Here is a 21242-nt window from a genome sequence, read left to right as displayed (position 1 = left end):
AAGGTATGTAACTCCATGCAAAAATCATTTATGCCTCATAAAGTTACTGACATTGGAGAAAGCTTTTAAATTTCATTTGATAATGTTCCACCAAAGTCAGAAGTCTGAGAGATCGCACCACCAATATGATGCAAAGTTTTATCTCTTAAAGTAGTCTTCAATATTCCATGTTGTCCTACTTTTTCATTTGTATTGTTTGCTTTCATCCATCAATATAATCATGAATATGTCATCCAACTGACAGCTCAGCAGACATAAAATGTTCAAAGTTTATTTTTGAAGTACCCATATAAACTTCCAAAGATATAACATTTTCAGAGATCCCAGAATGATTTATCCCATTTTCAGTAAGAATTGCAGATCTAATTCAGAGTTTTTGAAGCTTACTGTGATTGAAAGCTTCCGTTGCTAAGCTGGTTTAAGATGTCCCTGTCCCCAGAAGCAGCTCTTACCTTCGGCATCACGGGGTCCATTTTCACCCGAAATCTATGCCTCACTGAAGTCCTTCTTTATTGTTTTGCCTTACTACTGACATGTAACAGATTCCATGGATATATCAGTTCTACTGCCAATTAAATGTTTACAAAGTTCTTGTGCATTTGTGATACCATCTCTGAGCTGTAACTGCCTCTTCTGCTAAGTGTGGACAGCCCACCTGCTAGCATAACTTGGAACTAACACCAAGAACCGTGTATCCTAGTTTTCTTTTGCATCAGTGTGGGCAACACAACAAACAGGAAGTACACAAAAATATACCTGTGCTACAGGCATCGGTGGGCATCTCACTGGCTATCCCCAAGCTCACAGAGATGGGTGTACAGCATCTCAGACTGAGCATGAACAAGGATGAGCAGGAGAAAGCCACAGGGTCCCCATTCTCCAGACACGAAAGTCAAAGAAAATGACAAGAATCCTTTATCTTTGAAGATCAAGTTTAAAACATATTAAGTGTACAGTATTACGTGTAGTTTATAAAATACCGCCTCAAAACAAAACAAAACAATCTTAACATTAAGAACAGCCCACCACACAGCTTTGTAAATTTGGGCAGCTTTTCTCACACAGGACTCAGGACTGGAAGATTACTGATGGACAGAAAAAAAATGGGATCTAAGTATAGACTGGGGGATGAGGCTGGAGAGCAGCCCCACAGAAAGTGATCTGGGCGTTCTGGTCAACAGCAAGTTGAATATTGAGTGAACAGTGTGCCCTGGCAGCAAAAAAGGCCAACCATACCCTGGGGTGTGTCAGGCATGGAATTGATAGCTGGCCAAGGGAAATGATTGTCCTGCTCTTATCTGTGCAGCCTCACCTTGAGTACTATGTGCAGTTTGGGGTGCTACAATGTAAGGACACAAAAGTACTAGAGAATGTCCAAAGGAAGGCAACAAAGGTGGTGAAAGGTCTCGAGGGCAAGACGTGTGAGGAATGACCTTGGTTTGTTCAGCCCCGAGCAGAGCAGGCTGAGGGGAGGCCTCATGGCGGCCTGCAGCTCCCTCACGAGGGGAGCGGAGGGGCAGGCGCTGAGCTTTGCTCTCTGGGGACAGCGACAGGACCCGAGGGAACGGCATGGGGCTGGGACAGGAGAGGGTCAGGCTGGGGGTTAGGGAAAGGGTCTGCACCCACCGGGTGGTCGGGCACTGGGACAGACCCCCCAGGGAAGTGGTCATGGCACAAAGCCTGACGGAGTTTGAGAAGTATTTGGACAATGCTCTCAGACACGTGGTCTGATTTTTGGGTGGTCTCGTGTGGAGCCAGGAGTTGGACTCAATGATCCTTGTGGGTCCCTTCCAGCTTGGGATATTCTGTGATTCTATGATTCTAACTGAAATGGGAAAATGTATGGCCAGTGATCAGCTTCACATATGTTCCCAGAGAATGGCTAATAATAAAACGATACAACCCAGTTTTGACTTCCATCTCAGAAAGCCAGAACATGACAATAATTTCCCAGTAGAGATCTGTGAGGGATATGTTGAAAAGAGAAATTCTGAAAGACAAAATGTGTGGGAGACTAAAGAAGGATATGAGGAGAGTTATCCTAAAATATCTTGCTTTGTCAGGGATTATTGGATAAAAATGAATGCTGTTAAAGGATGCTGTTACTGGAACAAATACAACTGAGGTCAAAAGGTCAAAATACGATGTAGTCAACATAAATTATATATAAAAAAAAAAGCATTTGAAAAAATTTGGCTCATGAAGGGGAGCCGAAATGACAAAACATTTCAATAAGAATGACAAGCATCTGCTGTTGTCAACTGGAAATGAAGCAAAATGCTGTTTACTAGAGAAGCTGATTGAAATAAGAAAAAATTACAGTGGCTTTTATTGCTAGTTTTAAGAATGCAGGAAACACTCAAAACCCTAAACCAAATGATACCTGAATACTACTAAAAAGCCTTTTGTTGAAAGTGTGACTCAAGAGCCCAAGACTTACATAGTTTTCTGTGGTATCCACTCTGCCTTCATCCACATCCAAAACATAATTAACTAGGAAACATAGTAGACAAGCACAAATCTGACGTACCTGATATGTAGAGACAGGGGAAGCAGCAATGAATGGTGTGATTGATGTCTGTGGAATCATGCGGTTTGTTGGAATACTGTACGGTGAGGAATAAAATCTGCAAACAAAGAACAAAAGCGAGATTTTTGAACCTTTTGACTGCTAGGCTCTGACTGACTAATTCCCTGCCTCCCAGGCAAGGGCAAGAAGAGTCTACACAGGTAATTATGTCCATCTATTCCCAAAACCACAATAAAGACAATGTGATGGCTCCACGGAGTAGATCTTGAAAATGGAAAGGAGGAGGAATATTTACACAAAGCATATTTTTTTCACTTCAACTAGCACAAATATAGAACTTCACAACACAAGAAGTAATTATCTGAAATGCAAAGACAGCTGATTTTCCAGAGTGCTATCTAGTGAAAGGAAATTTCTTACACGATATTGAAGACAATGATAACTGATTTCATTTTTACATGCAGTACTGTTTTCTTTTAATATCTTAATGCTTCAGTGCTGAGAATAACACATTCCATGTATATGCCTGATTTATTTTATTAAGGGATGGTTACAGAAACTCTGGCTGAAATTTTCATATTCATCTAGATAGAGAGCTAAAAACCTACCTTCTGGTGAAATTTATCAAAAATTATGAGTATAAATGCCCCAGGCAGCACTGAAAATCTCAGATTTAGTTGTTTTTATTTCCACTGTTGCATGCTATAAACAAAAGTTTCACTATCTCTTGCTTGACGATAATAAATGTTATATTCATTCTATTTCCCTGTGGATAAATGATTATTGATAAAATTATCACTTGGAAAATATCACTGCTGGTGTATTGTGTAAGTACTTAATATCTGTGTGCTCATAAAGATTTTTGTATTTTCCCTTTTTTTTTTCAGTTTTAACTGTCAACCAAAAAAAAAAAAAACACGTGCTTTTTTGACTCCTCGAGAGAGAGAAACCATACTTCTGTGCAACATCCTCTGGCTGGATACAAATCCCATGCAGATATAGCGTGCACCAACCTTACAAGTACCAGAAGATTTTGCACATGTGCTCTCTGTAACAGTGAAGTGGATTACACTCCCTGCCTTTTTATGTTCTTTCTCCCTGCACTGAGGCAATCAACAGTAGCTTTCTATGAGAGCCATGCAACAACAGCAAAATCATTACTGGTGTTTAAACAAGTGCTCTATTTCCTGATCACCCTGGCATCCTGGATTTAGTACTAATCATTCTAGTTCAGACTGGATGCATTCATTCTGCATGCAGGCTCAGATAATCACTGAGTTCATCCAACCAATAGGCTTGGGAAAACAGGCTGCCATCTCTGAAGGTTGGGTGGAAACATTTGAAGTTAGAAAGGGAGAGGGAGACAGAGAAGCAATCATTTGTTCTCTCTATTCCAAGTAAGATTTTAAAATGCCAAAAGCAGCAGGTGGCGTCTGAGTGATTTTTTTGTTTAATAGAAATATATTGCTATTTTAGGAACATTTATCTGCCCTTACAATGCTCGCACAGAGACTATTTTAAAACTGTGCCTTTGCCCAGTTTTGTGTATATTCTATTATGAGAACTTAGAAACATTTATATCCCTATGCTTGTATCAAATACACCCTATTACGTTCATACAAATTTGGTGGGGGACGGATTTTTGCAGTCCTAGCCAAGTTTATCTCTGGCATTAGGATGATGTGCATGTTGTCTAAGTCCTGTTGCAGGGGTGTTCTTCCCAGATGAAGGTTAACCAAAAGTCACTTTGGCTATGCTGTTGCTAAGTGGATGAACTAAGAAACGCTCTGTGCGGCAAATGAAAACGTTCGGCTGAAGGCTGACAGAATTTACTCTGTAGGTTAAATGTATAATAGAATACATATAAACCTCTTAAACCAGAGGACAGTGTAAAAGCAAAACTCTTTAGAGACAACAACACATTCTTCTTCAGTCTGTTCTAATTCCACCCATCAGCCTGGCTTTGATGCTCGGCTCACACCGCGCATGAACCACCAAAGACAAAGGGTGGGTGCAGGGGACAAAAACCTTTGCATTCAAAAGTAATGCTGACTCTTTGGAATAAACTCTTCAATAAATCCAAGCAAATACTACAAAATTTACAGAAAATGCGTGCTAAGCCAAGAACTTGACAGACAGCTAACCATTTCATTTTCAGCTTAGAGATGCAGTTATCTGAATAGTACATAAGTTTGTAGAATATACACTCTGGTAATGTGAAAAATACAACCCTTCCAACACCCCTGCCAATACCATTTATCTGTCGCAGTTTGGAATGCTCTCAAATAGGCATCAAATAAAACATACTATCAGGACACTCAGCTTTATTGTGAAAATGTATGCACCAGAGCATCAAAGAAGAGAAAGGAATGAAATTTGATGCAGCGAATGACAATGTGAGAAAATCTAGTTCATATATTTTAATTTAAATAATAATAAATCAAGTTTAACAATCCAAGTCACTGTGACAGGCTATAGGTCAAGCATTTTGCAATCATTAATCCTTCATATGTGGAGACAAAGGTTTTTCTTCTTGTGACAGTATCATTGATGCCGGAAGGGATGTAAGAAAAGGATTTGGATATTCCCTAAAGGAATTCAGCAGAGCAAGAAATGAACAAGTATATTCTGGAGCCCTCTCTGCCACATGTGAAGTACAGTGGTACGGTGTGGATAGGTTCAAGTGGAGTATCCCCCGTTACAGCATGCTCAACCTGCCACAGAGTTGTAACCACACATGGCCCCAGCAAGGCTGGCTCACAAAGAGGGTTACACATGGTCTCACCCCAGGGACACAGAGGCATCTCCCTGTATTCTCTTTATATACTAACAGGCTAATTATCCTGCTATGCAATTGGCATGAGTGACATGCTGGAGACCTCAAAAAAGACCAGAGGAGCAAAAATGCAAGAGTACCCTGCTCTGGTGTAAACACCACAGCACCCCAACAAGATCTGCAGCTGCTGACCTTACTATATTTGATTTTATCCTTCCAGGACTTGGGATTGCATCAGCAATCCTTTAGGCTCAGGAAGAAGTGACATGAGGTGGCAGAGGGATGTTGTAAGATTCTCAGTCATTGGAACATGCACATCAGAACGAGGAGTGGAAGGAGATATGGATTATACTAGCTATGACTCATTTTAGATATGGTGTTCAATTACAGCCTGATGTTTCCTTGCACTGAAATGTACAGTATCTGGTACTGACTACACTTTGAGAGATGTAGGCCTTATGGTAGTTGACCTGTGAGCTCTAAGGAGAGTTCTCCAGAAGGCTCAGATGCATTTTCTGCAACTCTAGTTTGCATCCTTATATTGGCCCATGCAGCTCTTTTTTGCAGGTGTAAGCCAGTGTCCCTGCTCCTTAACTGCAACTCTATTGCTAGAAGCAAAAGCCTACAGAGGCAGGTGGGAGGGAAGAGGCAAAATGGACATTGCACTTGCATTTAAAATAGTCTTTTTCAGCACACCTCGATTCTATAAGCACAGGGAAAATTGATTACTAGGAGGCAAAAAGATGTTCCTGGACAGCCATGAGGAGGGGTTTACAAAGGGCTCAAAAGAAAATATTTTTATGAGATGTTAGAAGAACCACATTCCCAGTATATCATCAGGCACACGTAGGCAATGCTTTAGGAACAGTCTGTTGCTTAACAGACAAAGCACACATTCCCCTCCTGCATCAACCCTCCCTCTGCATTTGGGGACTGCATTATCTGGAGCGTCTGGTCGCTATTTCCCTGCCAAAATAATAGAAAAAAAAATCCATATGGTTCCCATCCTATGGGGGAATGTGCAAGCTTCCACACAGAATCTGTACAAGAGCAAGACCCTATTTGCACTGCAATAAACACCATTTGCTCGTGCCTCGTGCCTGCAGGCAGTACTGAAAAAGTTAGATTCATAAATAGTATCCTGGGGCTCACATAATGTAAGAGTATTACTGAGCGTTATCAGAGCAGCAATTTTCTGTTGCAATAAGCCACAGAGTCAGATGTTTGAGATGAAAAAGACCTATCTGAATATTGAGCCCATTGGCCTGCAAATGCACAGTATAGTCCCCCAGATATCAGATATTAAACTGATACAGTACATCGCAGTCTTAGTCAAATAGCCAGGAGGACTCAAGCCTCAGCAACATTTTAAATGAGCATCTTTACAGTGCAAGTACAAGAGCTCTATTTTGTTCTTTGTATGAGTGCATTAAACTACTAAAACAATATTAATACCACAAATTGAAAAATCAATATCATATTACAACAGGCACACAGCTCCCCCAAATAAAACCTGAATACTTTTGTAAGTGCAATTCAGAAAAGGCTGATTATAAAAGAAAAAAAGGCATGGAGCAATTGGCAGGGGAAAAGAGCTTATCTACTGAAGTGTGTGGTTACCATGTCTTCAGTAATGCATACTGCAATGCTATGGTACACTATGGGCCAGACTCTCCACTCCATTACACCAGTTTTATGCTGATGCAACTCCACTGGATCCTTAAACAGAGTTACATGGGCATAAAAACAATATAATGAAATGGAGAATCAAGCCTTACAACATAATAGACTCAGAAGAAAATTATCTATTCCTTTGTGGTGAAAAAGCCTTTGCTATTTTTAGTGAAAGCCTCCATCTCTCTCTTTTGTTTTATTTCTGCTATAGATTTTTGAGGCAAATATGCATTTATACTATAATAAAAGTGATAGTACTACACTGCGGCAATGAGAACCTGCCATTTCATCTGGAAAACATGTAAGAATCCAAATTCCTCCCTGAGGTTTGGGTATGCCCCTAACCAAAATCCAGTATAATCCAAACCTCTTAAGGAGCTGGAAATTTTAAATATCATCTTGTGACACTTGCAGAGATGCATCTCCCCAGTAGGCTTCCATTCTCTATATCCTGCAACTTACATCAAAATGCAAAGACTTCTATCAACCTTATACAGGATTCTAATAAATGGTAGCATGTGCAGTCATTCTTTTTACTTTTTAGTTTTATTGGCAGCTCATAACTCATCTCATTTTTTGTCTTACCTTAGGTATGTTTATGTTTTCCATCTACAGCCTTGGTCCACTAAACTCTTTGTTGGTGAGCACCTGAAGGACCGAGCAAGATGTTCTTATCACAGCCCATCAGGTCCTTAGCTGGGTGCAGGGACAACGCCTGCATAACCAGACTGCACCGAATAGGCCTGTTACAGGGAGGTTGTCTCCATGTTACAGATTGCTCTGTGCAAACGTTATCTACTTGGTCCACCTCACTGCAACGTATTATGCAGCATTTTACCCACGTATGGATGGGTAAAAATGCGTACACCATCAAGATAAGGGGGCTGAAAGCATGAGCCTTGTGTTTACTTCCAGATTGTCCTCCTTGTGAAGAGCAATGTGTTTGCCTAACACACCTTCACTGATGTTTAAATTGACCTGTTTCACTTCATAGCATGTAAGAACCTTTAACTCTCTTTTACCATGGCCACACACCTGCTATGATCCCATCTGCTGTGTTGCAAGCAACAACCCACATTTGCACATTTTACAAGCAACGCATCAAGTTGCTCCCAGACTTAGGTAAAATAAAACCCATGAGCTAGATTTTTATTGTACTTGCAAGTAAAGCAGCTTATGAAAAGTAGTAAAAATTTATAACTACAGGATATATAGTGACTGCTAAGTGAATGCCTGGGGAGCTAGTCTCTCAGGGGACTGCATTTTAAAGATGCAACCAGAGGATGGATCAACAGCTGTGTTAGTTTTGGTGGACAAATCAACACATATTAAGAGCTTCTCCTCATGATACTGTGTGCAATCAAATCTCACCAGAAGAGCATTTTGAATTAGATGGTTTTGTCCTGCTGAAATTGAAAATATTTTGACACTCCAGAAAGAAGATACGTCAAAGCAGTAATTAATAACCACTCTTACAGTGATATCCAATGATACAATTTCTTTCATGCTTTATAAATAAAAGAAAAAATAAAAAAAATAATATGAGCTGGAATTTCCATTGGGTACTATTTCTTTTTCCAGTGATCAGTGATGGCTTGTTCAAACAATTGAGTGACCAAACCACTGAGCATTTTGAACACTTAAGCATATACAAATCTGAAATAACTTTCATAATTTTATAAAAATATTCTTTACGTAAAGTGTTATTAATCTCAAAGGATCAGTCAAATTACAGTTTCTGAAAAATTCATGTAAACAACATACAGGGATTCCTTTGAAATAAAAGCTATTTGTCTGGATGAAACACTAGTGGATTATGAAGTACTGATGGTTTTATTTATAGCCTTAGATGATTTACCAGCTGAAAAGAATGATGATAGAGAAGAAAGACTTGTTGGGGTGGGCGGGGATCAGAACAGAGAAGCAAAACCAGAGGATTCTGAAATCACAGCTCTGGAAAAAACAAAAACAAATACAAAAACAAAAACAAACCTCCTTTTTCTGAGTTGCTCTGCCTTGGTTGTTTCATCCACAACATGAGAACATCACGTTCTCATTCTCATGAGAACATTCTACAATGATACTGCTTTTAAAGGGCAATTATGCAAAATATGCAAACTATTAATATTGATTTTTTTTTTTAAAAGCTAGTGTTGTTTTGTTTTTGTGGTTGTTGCTGCTGCTTTTTAATGCTTCACCTAGTATTGCCCTAACAAACATTGAAATAATAAAACCATCCTCAATATCAATGCATTCTCCCCTTCAGCTGGAGAGTGTAGATGGGAGTATGCATGGAATTTGATAATCATATCAAACATCCCTCTGGTCAAGGAGTGGCTGTCAAAGAGTTCAGGGCTGAGCTTCCTGCTTCTCTTCAAGTTATTGTTCATCTATCTGAAAGGATAGCTGATCTCAAGGATCTGTTTTTCTGCTTCATGAAATAATTGAAAATGTAATCATGCAGATAGATAATATGATGATGCAACTTCTCTGCTAAATGTGAAAAAAGTTTCAATTCTTTGAACTGGCAGTTGAGAAATGAAGAGTATTATTCAACATTCTGCCCCTAAGTCTCATCTGCTTACACACTAATTTAAGGATTTCTCCGTTTGGCATTTCTAGTCAGACAATGCCATGGAAGCCATCCAGGCAGCAGAGGACCCAGATTAAGTAACAGCTCTATTATCCAAAATATGCTAGAATTTTCAATGATCATTTTAACAAAAGCCAGTAACTTTACTGGTTTCCATTCCATGACAGAGACAGATTAAAAAATACAGCCGCTGGGATTTGCCAAATAGAGATGGAAACTATTAGGAAAAACAACTTCCCATTCAAATGGATATTACAAACGAGGGTATAAAAACAAAAGGGAAACTAAAAGAAGAACTTGACAATATAACATTACATGCTTCAGACAACATATGACTGAGTAAATTTGCTTTTGAATAAGTTTCACCACAGAAAGAGAAAACAGAAGATGGCATTCAAAATAATTTTTAAAAAGGCATAAGAAAACATGCATTTCTTACCCATTCTGTATAGCAGCTGTTGGATCATAAGTCAAAGCCATGCCAGCCTGCACATAGTTAGGGGAGAAAAACAGATTTTTACTATTACTGCAGGAAAAATATATATATATATATGAAAAAAGACATTAAGCATAGTCTTAGACAGAAATCAAAAACTCTCTAGGGAAGCTCAGATGGCCCAAAGCAGCACACTTTGGCTCCCTCCCCTGCATGCCAGACCCCTGAGAAACAGATCCGCTCCATGTCACCTCCCCATAACATATAGGCCAAACGGTTTTTTGTTGCCCTGGTATCGGTCAATGACTCCACCAAGCTCAGTGCATTGACAACATGACAACATGTCAGGGCCAAATCCTGCTGTTCTGGGTCAGGCAGGTAGTTTGTAAATACCCTAAAGCCATCTTCACAAGAGCTTCTCAGGCAGGAGTCTCATCTTTCCTACCAAGGCCATCCCCTGGGTGACCCCAGGCCTCTGTCATTTCCCTGGGCTGTCACTCCTGCTTACAGTTAATTCATTACCAGGAGACAAGAAACAGAAATTGGGCTGTGAAGCAGAAAAGACCAACTAAAACAAGGAAGTGCCTGAGCTTTTAAAATACTTGAGAGGTATGTACAGCCAAAGAATTTCTTAATGGCCTATGCAGAGCCTTTTGTCTGCTGTCCACCACCAGGCAGATGGTGACCTGTGCAAAAAGATTTGGAGATATCAAAACACCATCCAGTTAGCAACTGTCACCACCACTACCATTAAGCAAATGTATCCACAGGTACAGCAGGAAAGGCAGGGACTGGGCAGGGCTGCAGATTGAATTTCCTGCTCTAACTCAGGCTCAAACACAGCAGTCGGGGCCAGGTGGGAAGAAGAGAAAGGAGAGAGCAAACACTCCTCAAGATGCTCCTCTCCCTTTGGGGGCAGCTGAAAATGGCTGTGGCACCCTCCCACCCCAAAGCATGCCATTGCTCTCCGCTTGGCATGCTGACCATGCGCTGCCTTAGACGTGAGACAGAAGCGTTCACTTTGCACAGCAGGATCCACACTCCTGGTGGGAGCATATAACACCCCGGAGCCATCTACCTCTGAATAACGGCATCTGCCCTCTTCCAGATGGCTGCTCAGCCAGGTCAGGAAAGTGTCCTGGCTTGTCTGGCTCCCATGCAGGCAGGTGAGCTGCCAGGGCAAGGGCCCTGGTGAGGGGCCAACAGGAAGCCGGCCGCGCTCCAGGAGGAGCCAGGTTAGCCCGGCAGCTGCTCACCAGTCTACAAGGAGATGGCCCCAGTTTTCAGAGGCCAAAAATCATTTCTGATCTGAAAGCGTAAGCTTCGCCATAGCTGACATAGCCAATAAATAAATAAAAAAATGCTTGTATCATAAATAAATTTATTCTTCTTATTTTTAAGCAGATACTAGGTCAAATGCTTCACTTACTGAAAATGCTGTTGGTTTAAGAAAGTATGCGCTAGCTCCCAAGCAAAAAGTAATTCAGGAGACTAAGGCCAAAGACACACAACTAGTGTTAAAAATGCTTTAATATCATAAAAAGAATAATGGCTATTTCTGCAAGCTTGAAATGCCAAAGAGTCAAATTTAGGATGAGCACAACCATTGCTAATTTTGACCTAAAAATAAAAAGCTCTGAAAATCATCAGGTATGATCTACATATATTTTTTGTTGTTGTTGTTGTTTTTGTTTTCTTATGTCTTAAATATTGTAAGCATATTATTATTATTTTTACATTGTATTACAAATGGAAAGGTATACAGTTCATCCCAAAAAAACAGCCAATAAAACATTAACATCTTTTTTTTTTTTTTAATGCATTTTCCAGAAAAAAATACTCTCAATTTTCCTTTCTGTTTTGAACATTTGTAAAATTTACTATTGCTCTCTTTTTCTATTCCTGTGTCAGTAAAGACAACTTAACTAGTATGTGCAAGCCCTACAGGGACAGAAAAATTAGTTCTAACAACTTAAAAAAATAAAAATAACTTAAAGGATTCTTTATATAAAGACATGGTGACCATGTCAACATGTTGACATTTTAACACCTCATCTACTAAGAATTGAGAAAACACACACACACACACACACAAAAACAACAACAACAACAACAACAACAACAAAACAATTTGCAAGCCCCTAGAAGAGGAGGATCTAAACTTTCTCAGTCAGGGAGTTTCTAGACTTAACGGTCCTCAGGATGGCCTGGATCGGAGCTCACTACACCCATCCTGCAGTTTGGATCACTGTGACCTGAGAACTAAGCATCAGCAAGGGAGAGAGAGCTGGGAGGAAAGGGGAACATGAACAACTGATTTTATTTTAATTTCTTTGACATAAATGAATAAAATGCTGCAGAAAGGATAAATTGAAGCATTTCTTTCACTGGAGCCGTAACAACACTCACTGAACACATGAGACCAGCAAACACATTTACACTACTTACAGCTACATTTTTCATGAACATTTGAGCACATGTTCATGACAAAGACCCTCATCTTGGCCCCCAACACCATCATGCCCCAGATGTGGGTGTATGCAAACAAACTGCACATGCTCTGCTCTCTTGACATTAGCTTCACGTCTGTTACATACTATATGGGACATGGCGAATAAGGGGCATGGTGACCATTATGGGCTTGATTAGTCCAAATTATTAAAGGCTAGACTGTCATCTCCTTACCCATGCTACACATCCATACTGCATAGTGACAGGTTACCAAAATCTGTCCAAATACTTTGAAGCGACTGCTATAAATAATACTATCATGTTTTCCAGCAAGTGAGAGTTTTGCAATAGACAAATAGGGCACAGCATGTGGCAGTACGTGCATATGGTACACCACCTACAGTTTCCCCAGTAATACTGCTAATATCTGCCATTGCTGAATAGCCTTAAACAGCTGCTATTTCAAATAGCTGCTAAGAGAGGACTATTTACTTATTTCTCATCAAGTTGTGTAATTCCTCCCTACAAAATTACGCTGGCTGGAAGCCCAGGAGAGGCAACAGTTAGCCTAGACCAGTGAAAGATTTATGGTCTGAAGCATCCTCATTCATGAGGAATAAAAACTGATGAGCAGTAAAAACTTACTGGAAAATTGTCTGCACTTTCCTCCATAACACACAAACAGGAATTCCAAAAATACCAAATACAGAATATTAGGGTTGGCCTCAGACTTTCATGCAAGAGAGGTCCAGCTTTTTCTCTCCAAAATGCAGCACTGAATGTTGCTGTCATTGGGCTTAATATGGTATTAACTATGTCGAGGCACTGGACAATGCCTCTGTAGTAGTCCTCATTTGTGCTGAAATGCATTTTCTTCCAGGTCTTTTCATCCACTGTTTTGCTTATGTTTCAGTGAAGGGACAGGGTCTTATTCCTTCTTCTGATAGTGACACTTCCTGATGAAATGCCACCCGAGAGTGTGGCATTGATGATGAAATGCTGCTTCAGGAAAATATTTGTCAGAAAAATCTATTAAGGAATGACTGAACTACAGAATTTTTATGCTGCTCAGCCAGAGCCACATATCTCACCTCCTGAATGAAAATTCTGCATCCCAACATTTCAGTATGCAATTCCTTGAAGCAATTAATTAAAAGGAGTATCTGCTATCGGTTCTGCACATAATGATAAAGCCCATTCTCAATGATTACTCATCTGCTATGTTTAGAATGTTGCAATTGGCAGAAATAAAACCAACTAGCTTAAAATACTGATTTTTAAAAATACCGTTTAAACCACGTGTATTTATTTATCACTTCTTTTTATTTAAGTGTCTGAATCTAGGACAAAGAAATGAAGAAACTGTTATTTTGTTACTGCAGTTTTGTAACTATTGACAGCATTGAACAAACAAGTTCAGATAAGTGAATACAAGGCATTATTTCTGCTTTTTTCCCCCTTTGTTATGATTTGAACATAAATGAGCACATTTGCCTCATTAAAGAGACTCTCAGACCATCACATTTGCATTGCTTATGTAAATTGGATTTGTATATCTCTCAAATAAAGTGGAGTGATTATTAAAAAAACAATCACATCTTCATGTGAAGATCATCATGTGAAATAAGATCAGTTTGTTATTTGTCTTCCAAATCTCTCTGACCTCTTCACAAAAACAACCTTTATCGGCCCACTATCTTTGAACAAACACCAGTACCTATAAATGACCAAGCTTTGCGTTGCACAATACCTTTTGTGTTGCTGGGAGGCAGTTTTGCCGAACAACTTTACCAACACGTCATGACATGCTTTCAGTGCACAGGCCTTACTGTGTGTGAAAGCTCACCATAGTATCTGCCTGCTGCAGAGATGCCCTGTGTCTCTTCCTCGGAAGCCAGTCTTCCACGTATCTTCCTGACCCTGCTCTGGCTACCCCATGGCCCACGCTGGAGCTCCAGGAGCTGTGGGGAGGGCTGGGGACTAGCTCTGAGGAGCCGTTGACAGGCAAAGCAAGGCTGCTGCCACCGTAGGACTGCTTACTGTGCAGGAGGATGCTCTCAGTGGAAACACTGGAGTGACCAATAAATTGAAAAGGGGTGAAATCCACTGATGTGGCGGGCTTTCCACTAGACTCCCTGGATTTTTCCTCTTCAGAGAGAGATTAGGAAAAATAACATTGTACTGTAGGACTCACAGGGTTTCTGTGGCAAACTAAGGTGGGAGTCGGACCAGAGGATAAGCCTCTCTGCTCTGTCTCCTCTGACTCATCCCCTCATCCTATCATGCCAAAAGACTGCAAGCTGCCATCCCAGGGGGATGGGTGTGCTCTTGGATACTCCAGTGGAATCAACTGAAATTTCAACACTGACATTCTTGTACTTGTTTTGTTACCGCCACTAAGATCTACCAGGCATCAATAGCACAAGAATCTCTTGTGCCCTGACAGCAGATACTCCAACTAAAACACTTTGAAGAAGGAAGGGAGAGGAGGGGGAAGGAACCAACAAGCTAAATGAGATCTGTTTAAAATACTGATCAAATAAATAAACTCAGTCAGCAGCAAAGTTAACTTGGCACAGTTCCTTCCTTTGATTATTTAAAACAGGTCTGTCAGAAGTACTCCACATTATTAGAAAGATTTCTGAATTTTATCCTGAATGAAAAACACCTTTCCCTTTCAGAGAAGGAGAATTCTCAATAGTCACTGTTACAATTTAATATATAGACATGTATGAAAGAAATGGGGCATTTCCCAGTGATGTTCCCCAGAGGGAAACATTTGCTTTTACATGCATGGGCTCCTTAAGCAACTGCAACTTCTGAGAAGAAAGTAGTTGTGGAGAGCAAAATATATTATATTGAGGTCAAACTGGTCAAGTGATTCATGAACCTCGGTAGGTCGGAGGTTGAGCTGACAGACACAATCACAAGTTCAGAAACCTAAATGAATGACAAAAACAGTTTGTACTACAGAACTGGACTGGAAGTCTAACCTACACAGCTTCCGTTTCTGGTGTTGAGTTACTTTGTTCTGACTTCAATTTATCTGATGAATTAAATGAGGAGTGCTGCAGTTTACAAATTCCTATGCAGACCTGCCAATTGTCTCCATCCGGAAAAAGAAACTAATTTGTCCAGGTATAAAACAGATCAGCCCCAGACACTGAGGATTATCGAGAACAACTAAGTAGTACCTATCTCCTTGGAAGCATAAAAGAAATCTATGCTCGAGTTATCTCTCAAATTACCTATTGTATGTTTTTTCTCTCTAAATTACTGTTTGCATTAGACAAAATTGTAACACACAGCAGACCAAAAGAGAAACTGTTAACAAAAGTATCTTTCCAAAACTAGTAAGTCTTCCTATTTTTTAAGGAGCAATTAAATACATTTTTAATTATTTAGAAATTTCACCAGGTGATCTAGAAAGAAAAAAAAAAAAAAGAATGGGGGAAAAGAGGAAGAGAGGGAAGGGGAGGAAATGGGAGGTTAATCTCTTGGATAGTGAGAAACAAAAATGCAACCCAGATTACAGAAGAAAGCAAACAGTCAATACGAGAATTATTTATGACACTTATTAAATATCATTACAGATATCAAACTAAGTTCAATGAAGTCACATTCAATGGTGTATGTCACTATTGTGATGTATACACCCATGCTTTAAAGGTGATTGCATGAAAGACAATGCAAATATGTAAATAGTCTGAATTTTATAAAAGATTGCGGATGAAGTGTCAAGGTTTCAAAATACTGTGACTGTAAAAAAACTAAGTCACTGTGAGCTAATACACAAAGCATTTATTTTCAAATTATGTGAGATTTCTCCCTTTCTACCAGATACATTACAAACAAACTCTCACTTAAATGCACATATAAAAAGATTTTATTTCAGAATAATCAAAGTTTCAAAAAATCTTCAACAAAAGATTCAGCTGTAAAATTTAAGTTGCAGTTCTTAATTCAATCTGATCTCAACTTGCAACTACCCTCGATTCCCTAGATGCATTTTCAGCTAAGGAACTTTATTTTGGAGAAATGTCATCTACCTCTAGACATGTCAGTTGCAATTCAGAGGTAAATTAAATCAAATCTTTTACAGACAGAATTTAAATATGATTACTCCCCATCACCATTTCCTCAACATGATCTTGTCAGGGAAAGTTTCAAAACAGAAACTAAAACAGTGCGACTGAATGAAAATAGTGAGACTCAGAAAAGTCTATCCTGAAATCAAAGAATTTAAACCTTGGGCAGAAATCGTGTCAGTTATTAGGTTAGAATTTCTCTGCAAATATTTCCAGCATCTGTAGGCTTCACTGTACTTTTATTGCACCTGTACGTTAGATGCATTATTTAACACCCTTTCAAAAAGCCATCAGTAATTTAAACTCTTGGATCCTTAGTCTGAATTTGGTCAGCATGCACAAATCCTCAGTCAAATGTCTCACTCAAACTGCTGAATGTTTCCTGAGGCTTCAACCAAGAGTGGAAGGTTAAGGACAAAATGTGCTGCTCAAGGTGATGCATTCTTCACTGATTACAACTGGTTTCTGGATAAAAACCCCATGTAACAAAGAAACAACAGAAACAAATCTGAAAAGCCCTGGAGAAATCCAGTATATCCCTAAAGACTTGACTTTATAAAGGTATAGATCCATTTGCAATTAAATTCTGAAGTAAGATTAGACAATTACGCACAGCAGCAGAGCTGTAGGTTTTGTGGGGTGATGTGCTGTCTACAAGTACTCAGTCCACACTATTGCCTTTCTAAGAGCTGCACAAACCATACATAGGATATGAAATTTGTCATCACCCCCCCTCCAAGCCAAGGACTGTTTCAACAATGAAGTGAAAATTTCATGCCAAATTATATTGCTGATGGGATTTCAGTGGCTGTGTTCTGCAAGAGGACAAGGCTGATAGAATTTAACAGCCAGCTAAAGTATTTCTATATGGTTATGAAGCAATCTACAAAAATGTATGGTAGGAATAAGATTTTCTATTGGGTTCTGCAGTATGGCCTGAAAACTTTACCAAAAATGTAATCCTCTCTTATTAAGTTCCACAGAAGCTCTCCATAAAAGTGAGCAAAACCTCTGAGAAAGCATACCAGAGAGGTACCACTGCAGCAATCTGTTCCTCCCCACTAAATCTCCTGCCATTTCCCCCCTACAAGAGTGTTTTGCACAGCTGTCTGTCTCTACTCTGCATACTAAAATTTGAGGCCAGTGATAAAACTTAGTGTCATTTGTCTGGAGTCTGCCCTTATGAGCAATAATCCTCACATGCATTCAGCGTTAATGCTGGTTAAACCTCTGAAGTTTTAGAAATGCCCTTCACGTAAGTATTTAAGAATGCAAATGCTTATCTGAACATAGCCAAATACATCTTGGGGTGTAGATTTCATGGGATTTGGTCCGTGTGGAAATACTGAGGGAGTAACCTCTTGGATGCTATTTCTTTTTTTTTTTTTTTTTTTTTTTTTTCCCCTTTGGAGAAGAAACCAAGAAAGAGCAGAGGTGCAGGGAATATTTTAAAGTTCCAATTGTAATCAGAACTATGACACTTGTCAAATATCAATTATTTCTCACTACTCACTATCTGTTCTTTTTTAGAGAAATTAAAGTTGACAGGAATAATTGTAAGAAAGTTAACTGAGCACTGCTACACAGAGAAAACTGAATGGTACATATTGCTTAGAGTAAGATCATTAAAGGACAAAGAGCTGGAAAAAAAATAATGCTCATAAAAGATTAATTCCATAGAAGGATTTCATATTGGGAATAAGAAAATTATATGACCACATGGATGAAATCCAACAGCTTGCATTGTTGTCTTTGATGCTTTGAGTAGTAAAAGTCCAGTGTTTAGAAAGGTATTAATCAGAGGTTACTAAATCTGAGAAAGACCATTTCATTAACACATCAGCCACACCCTGCCTCTATGTCCCAGGGATATTGCTGTCCTTAGTATGAGCCACTCCGTTAGCAAAAAATGAACTATGTATGATGTAAGAAGCTGATGCCCTGCGGCCATAGACATAATGGTGGCTTGTTGGCCTTGCCTTTAAATTCTTTTGTTTATGAATTTGAACTAAAGAAAGTATAGAACAGTGGAAATAATAGCTGCAATGGCATTTGCTATTTAAACGGGGATTTAGAGTTCTTTAAAACACGGATTGTTGACCTTAATCGGGGGTTGTTATTCCCACCTACAGGCATACATATATATGCCTTTCTTTTTAGAGCCCTGCACACAATGGCCTGAGTCTACCACTTGAAGTAATTCCTGAACACTTGTTCCTCAGTAGCTCCTTAACTTGACAAACCGTAATGGCTTCTAAGAAGATATCTCCATTTTTTGGACCAACAACGTAAGAGATTGCAATGAACCTTTGGAGACTTCAGCAATCTCTTGTAGCAAATGTGGCTGCCACATTGCAACTTTCAGCCCACAAAGCTAAAAATATTGTGGAGCATTTTTGTTGAAACAATATACAACAACTACCTTGCTGGAGGGAAAAATTTCCATGCTTTAAAGAGGCCCTTCTGTTTCTTTTAAGAGCTCACCAATTGTGCTAGAATATATATGTCATACGCTAATGGTCTGAAAAGTACCAGCTAGCAAAATCAAGTCATTATCAAAAAGCAGAAATCCTCTTGAAACAACTAAATCAGAAATACCAAATAGTTTTCTTGTTTATTTGCACTGTAAAATTGAAGTAAACATAGTAAATCTGGAGAGGGGAGGGGAGGGGAGGGGAGGGGAAGGGAATGGTTTTGATTCTAGTGGCTCACATTTGAGAAACATATTTTTTTTCTTTGAATTCTCAATCATAAACCCAAACAAGAGGTGTTTAGGATGGAAATACTTGTAAGTCCTTCTGCCTTTGCAGCTATAATCATGCATAAGAAGGTACTATGACCAGATTCACCTAATTTATTCAAGTGTCTTTATCCTACAATAACATTTGAGGAGAGTAAACAAACTCTTCAAGAGTCAAATAAATTTCTTTCTTATTTAACCCACATTGGGAGTCACTTCATGTCCAAGTACACGGAAAGGAAATTCCAGTAACAGACTATTTACAGCAGAGCAGAAAGCAACTGGTATTTATTTAATTTGTATACGTGATGGAGCTGAGGCTACTGTAAACTGTTTTGTCTTGGGCAGAATGAAGATCCCAGCTCAGACAAGCTTTTGGGAAACTTCTATATGCATATATTTGCATGTGCAAGTACATCTTTCCCTTTTGTAGAAGTCCACCTTGATGGTAATTTATCACCAGGAACTACACAGAAAAAAAAATACATTGTTGAGTTGCTTAGGCGTAATTAGATGCTAAGTTTATAAGAGGTATGTTGCAGGTGCTGACAGCACATTAGTAAGAAAATAAAAGGTTCAATTCCAGCTGCAGACAGAGGGCTCACAGTGGGACAAGACTGTGCACAGTCCCACACCCAGCTTGGAAAATGCTCTTTTCCTGTAACTTTACATTCCACAAACTATTATAAACCTCCCTCTTCCCCCCACGTATACACTACTGCTCATTTTTTCTGTGTGAAACTATTGCATTTTGTGCTCAACCTGATTTCTTCATAGCCCTGAAAGGCAGACCTCCAGCTCTGCAGCTGACTTCTCCCAACCCCCTGGAAAATAATTGCCGCGTGGCACTTACCTCTCCTTCTCTGGGCCACGGCCTTCCATTCTGTGTGTATTTGCTTTGATTCTGGCGCTTCTTTTGCCCTCCATCAGCAAATTTGCACAGCAAAGGCTCAGTGGGGGCTGTGAAGACAAGAAACCCAGTCTATATTAGCATCCCCCCCAAAGAAAGTGATTATACCAGCAACAGTAGTGCTTTGTAATACCGATCTTTTGAAGTAAAATCTTGCCTTCTGCAGATATTTTTTGCCTCTTTTAGCCTTGACTCCACTGGCAGCTGTTCTTACTAACTAAGCTTCAAAAAATATATACTGGCAGCCCTTAAAAGAATTTAGCAAATATTGTTGAAAAAATAATCAGCCTACGCAGAATGTTAAGTTGCTGTAGTGGAATAGTAGAATCAGGCATTAGTTCCAGCTAAGTTAGACACGTATTCATGACTAGCATTAGTGTAAGGATAAACACTGTTTTACTAAAGCAGCTTTCTGTTCTTATTGTAAAAACTTTGCAAGGATCTGTTTAAGGAGTAAGTGTTCTCACTATTTTTGTGTTTCTCGGCACCCAATCCTTTAAAATCTGAATAAACAGAATAAAAAAGAGACTTTTGCCAAGCACAGTCCAATTAGCTTTCTTCTCCTCTTAACTCCTCTTTTAAGCAAGTTGGCAGCTAAGAAAACTCCCTTCCTCTCCAACTGAACTCTGTGTGTAAGAATACAATAGTCAGGGAGACTGGAGCCACAGAAATGATGGATATTCCTGGAGCTGCACACCCAAAATTCTAGCTCCCAATAGGACCTGCTGGTGAAGAAATTACTATACATCAAATGGGTGCCACAGGAAGGGAACTTTGTGTCTTGGGATCTTCCCCCACCTACCCAGTTTTTCAACATTGGTTTGGATGAAAGAAATATAAAAATGATGTTTTTGGAAAAAAGTTTTTGGGAACTTTTGGGTTCCCAGGCATGACAAGTAATCAATTAACCAGGAGTTTTGATGGGAAAAGGCAAGAAACCTAGTTTTTGTCTTCTTTTCCTCTCTCTGGGAGGCTAGAAATGTTGAAAGAACAAAAAGACAGGGATAAGAAGGAAACTTTACAGGAAGGGGGTAGTCAAGTTGC

The 21242-nt window shown here is 39.4% G+C and overlaps 1 protein-coding gene across 14 annotated transcripts in view; it reads right to left on the bottom strand.

The window, feature by feature from the left end:
* RBMS3 (RNA binding motif single stranded interacting protein 3) overlaps positions 1-21242 on the bottom strand; it is a 708203-nt gene that overhangs the window by 71044 nt on the left and 615917 nt on the right. For all 14 annotated transcript variants that reach the window (XM_035316418.1, XM_035316417.1, XM_035316419.1 and 11 more), the window contains 3 exons: positions 20142-20248; positions 10013-10059; positions 2531-2627 (listed from right to left, as the gene is read on the bottom strand). In XM_035316418.1, coding sequence (XP_035172309.1) covers positions 2531-2627; positions 10013-10059; positions 20142-20248 — 251 coding nt within the window. The remainder of the gene's footprint in view (positions 1-2530; positions 2628-10012; positions 10060-20141; positions 20249-21242) is intronic.

The sequence above is a fragment of the Oxyura jamaicensis genome, chromosome 2 (assembly GCF_011077185.1).
Source record: "Oxyura jamaicensis isolate SHBP4307 breed ruddy duck chromosome 2, BPBGC_Ojam_1.0, whole genome shotgun sequence".
Lineage (NCBI taxonomy): Eukaryota > Metazoa > Chordata > Aves > Anseriformes > Anatidae > Oxyura > Oxyura jamaicensis.
Note: the sequence above shows the minus strand (reverse complement) of the source record. Positions and strands in the feature narration are given on the sequence as shown.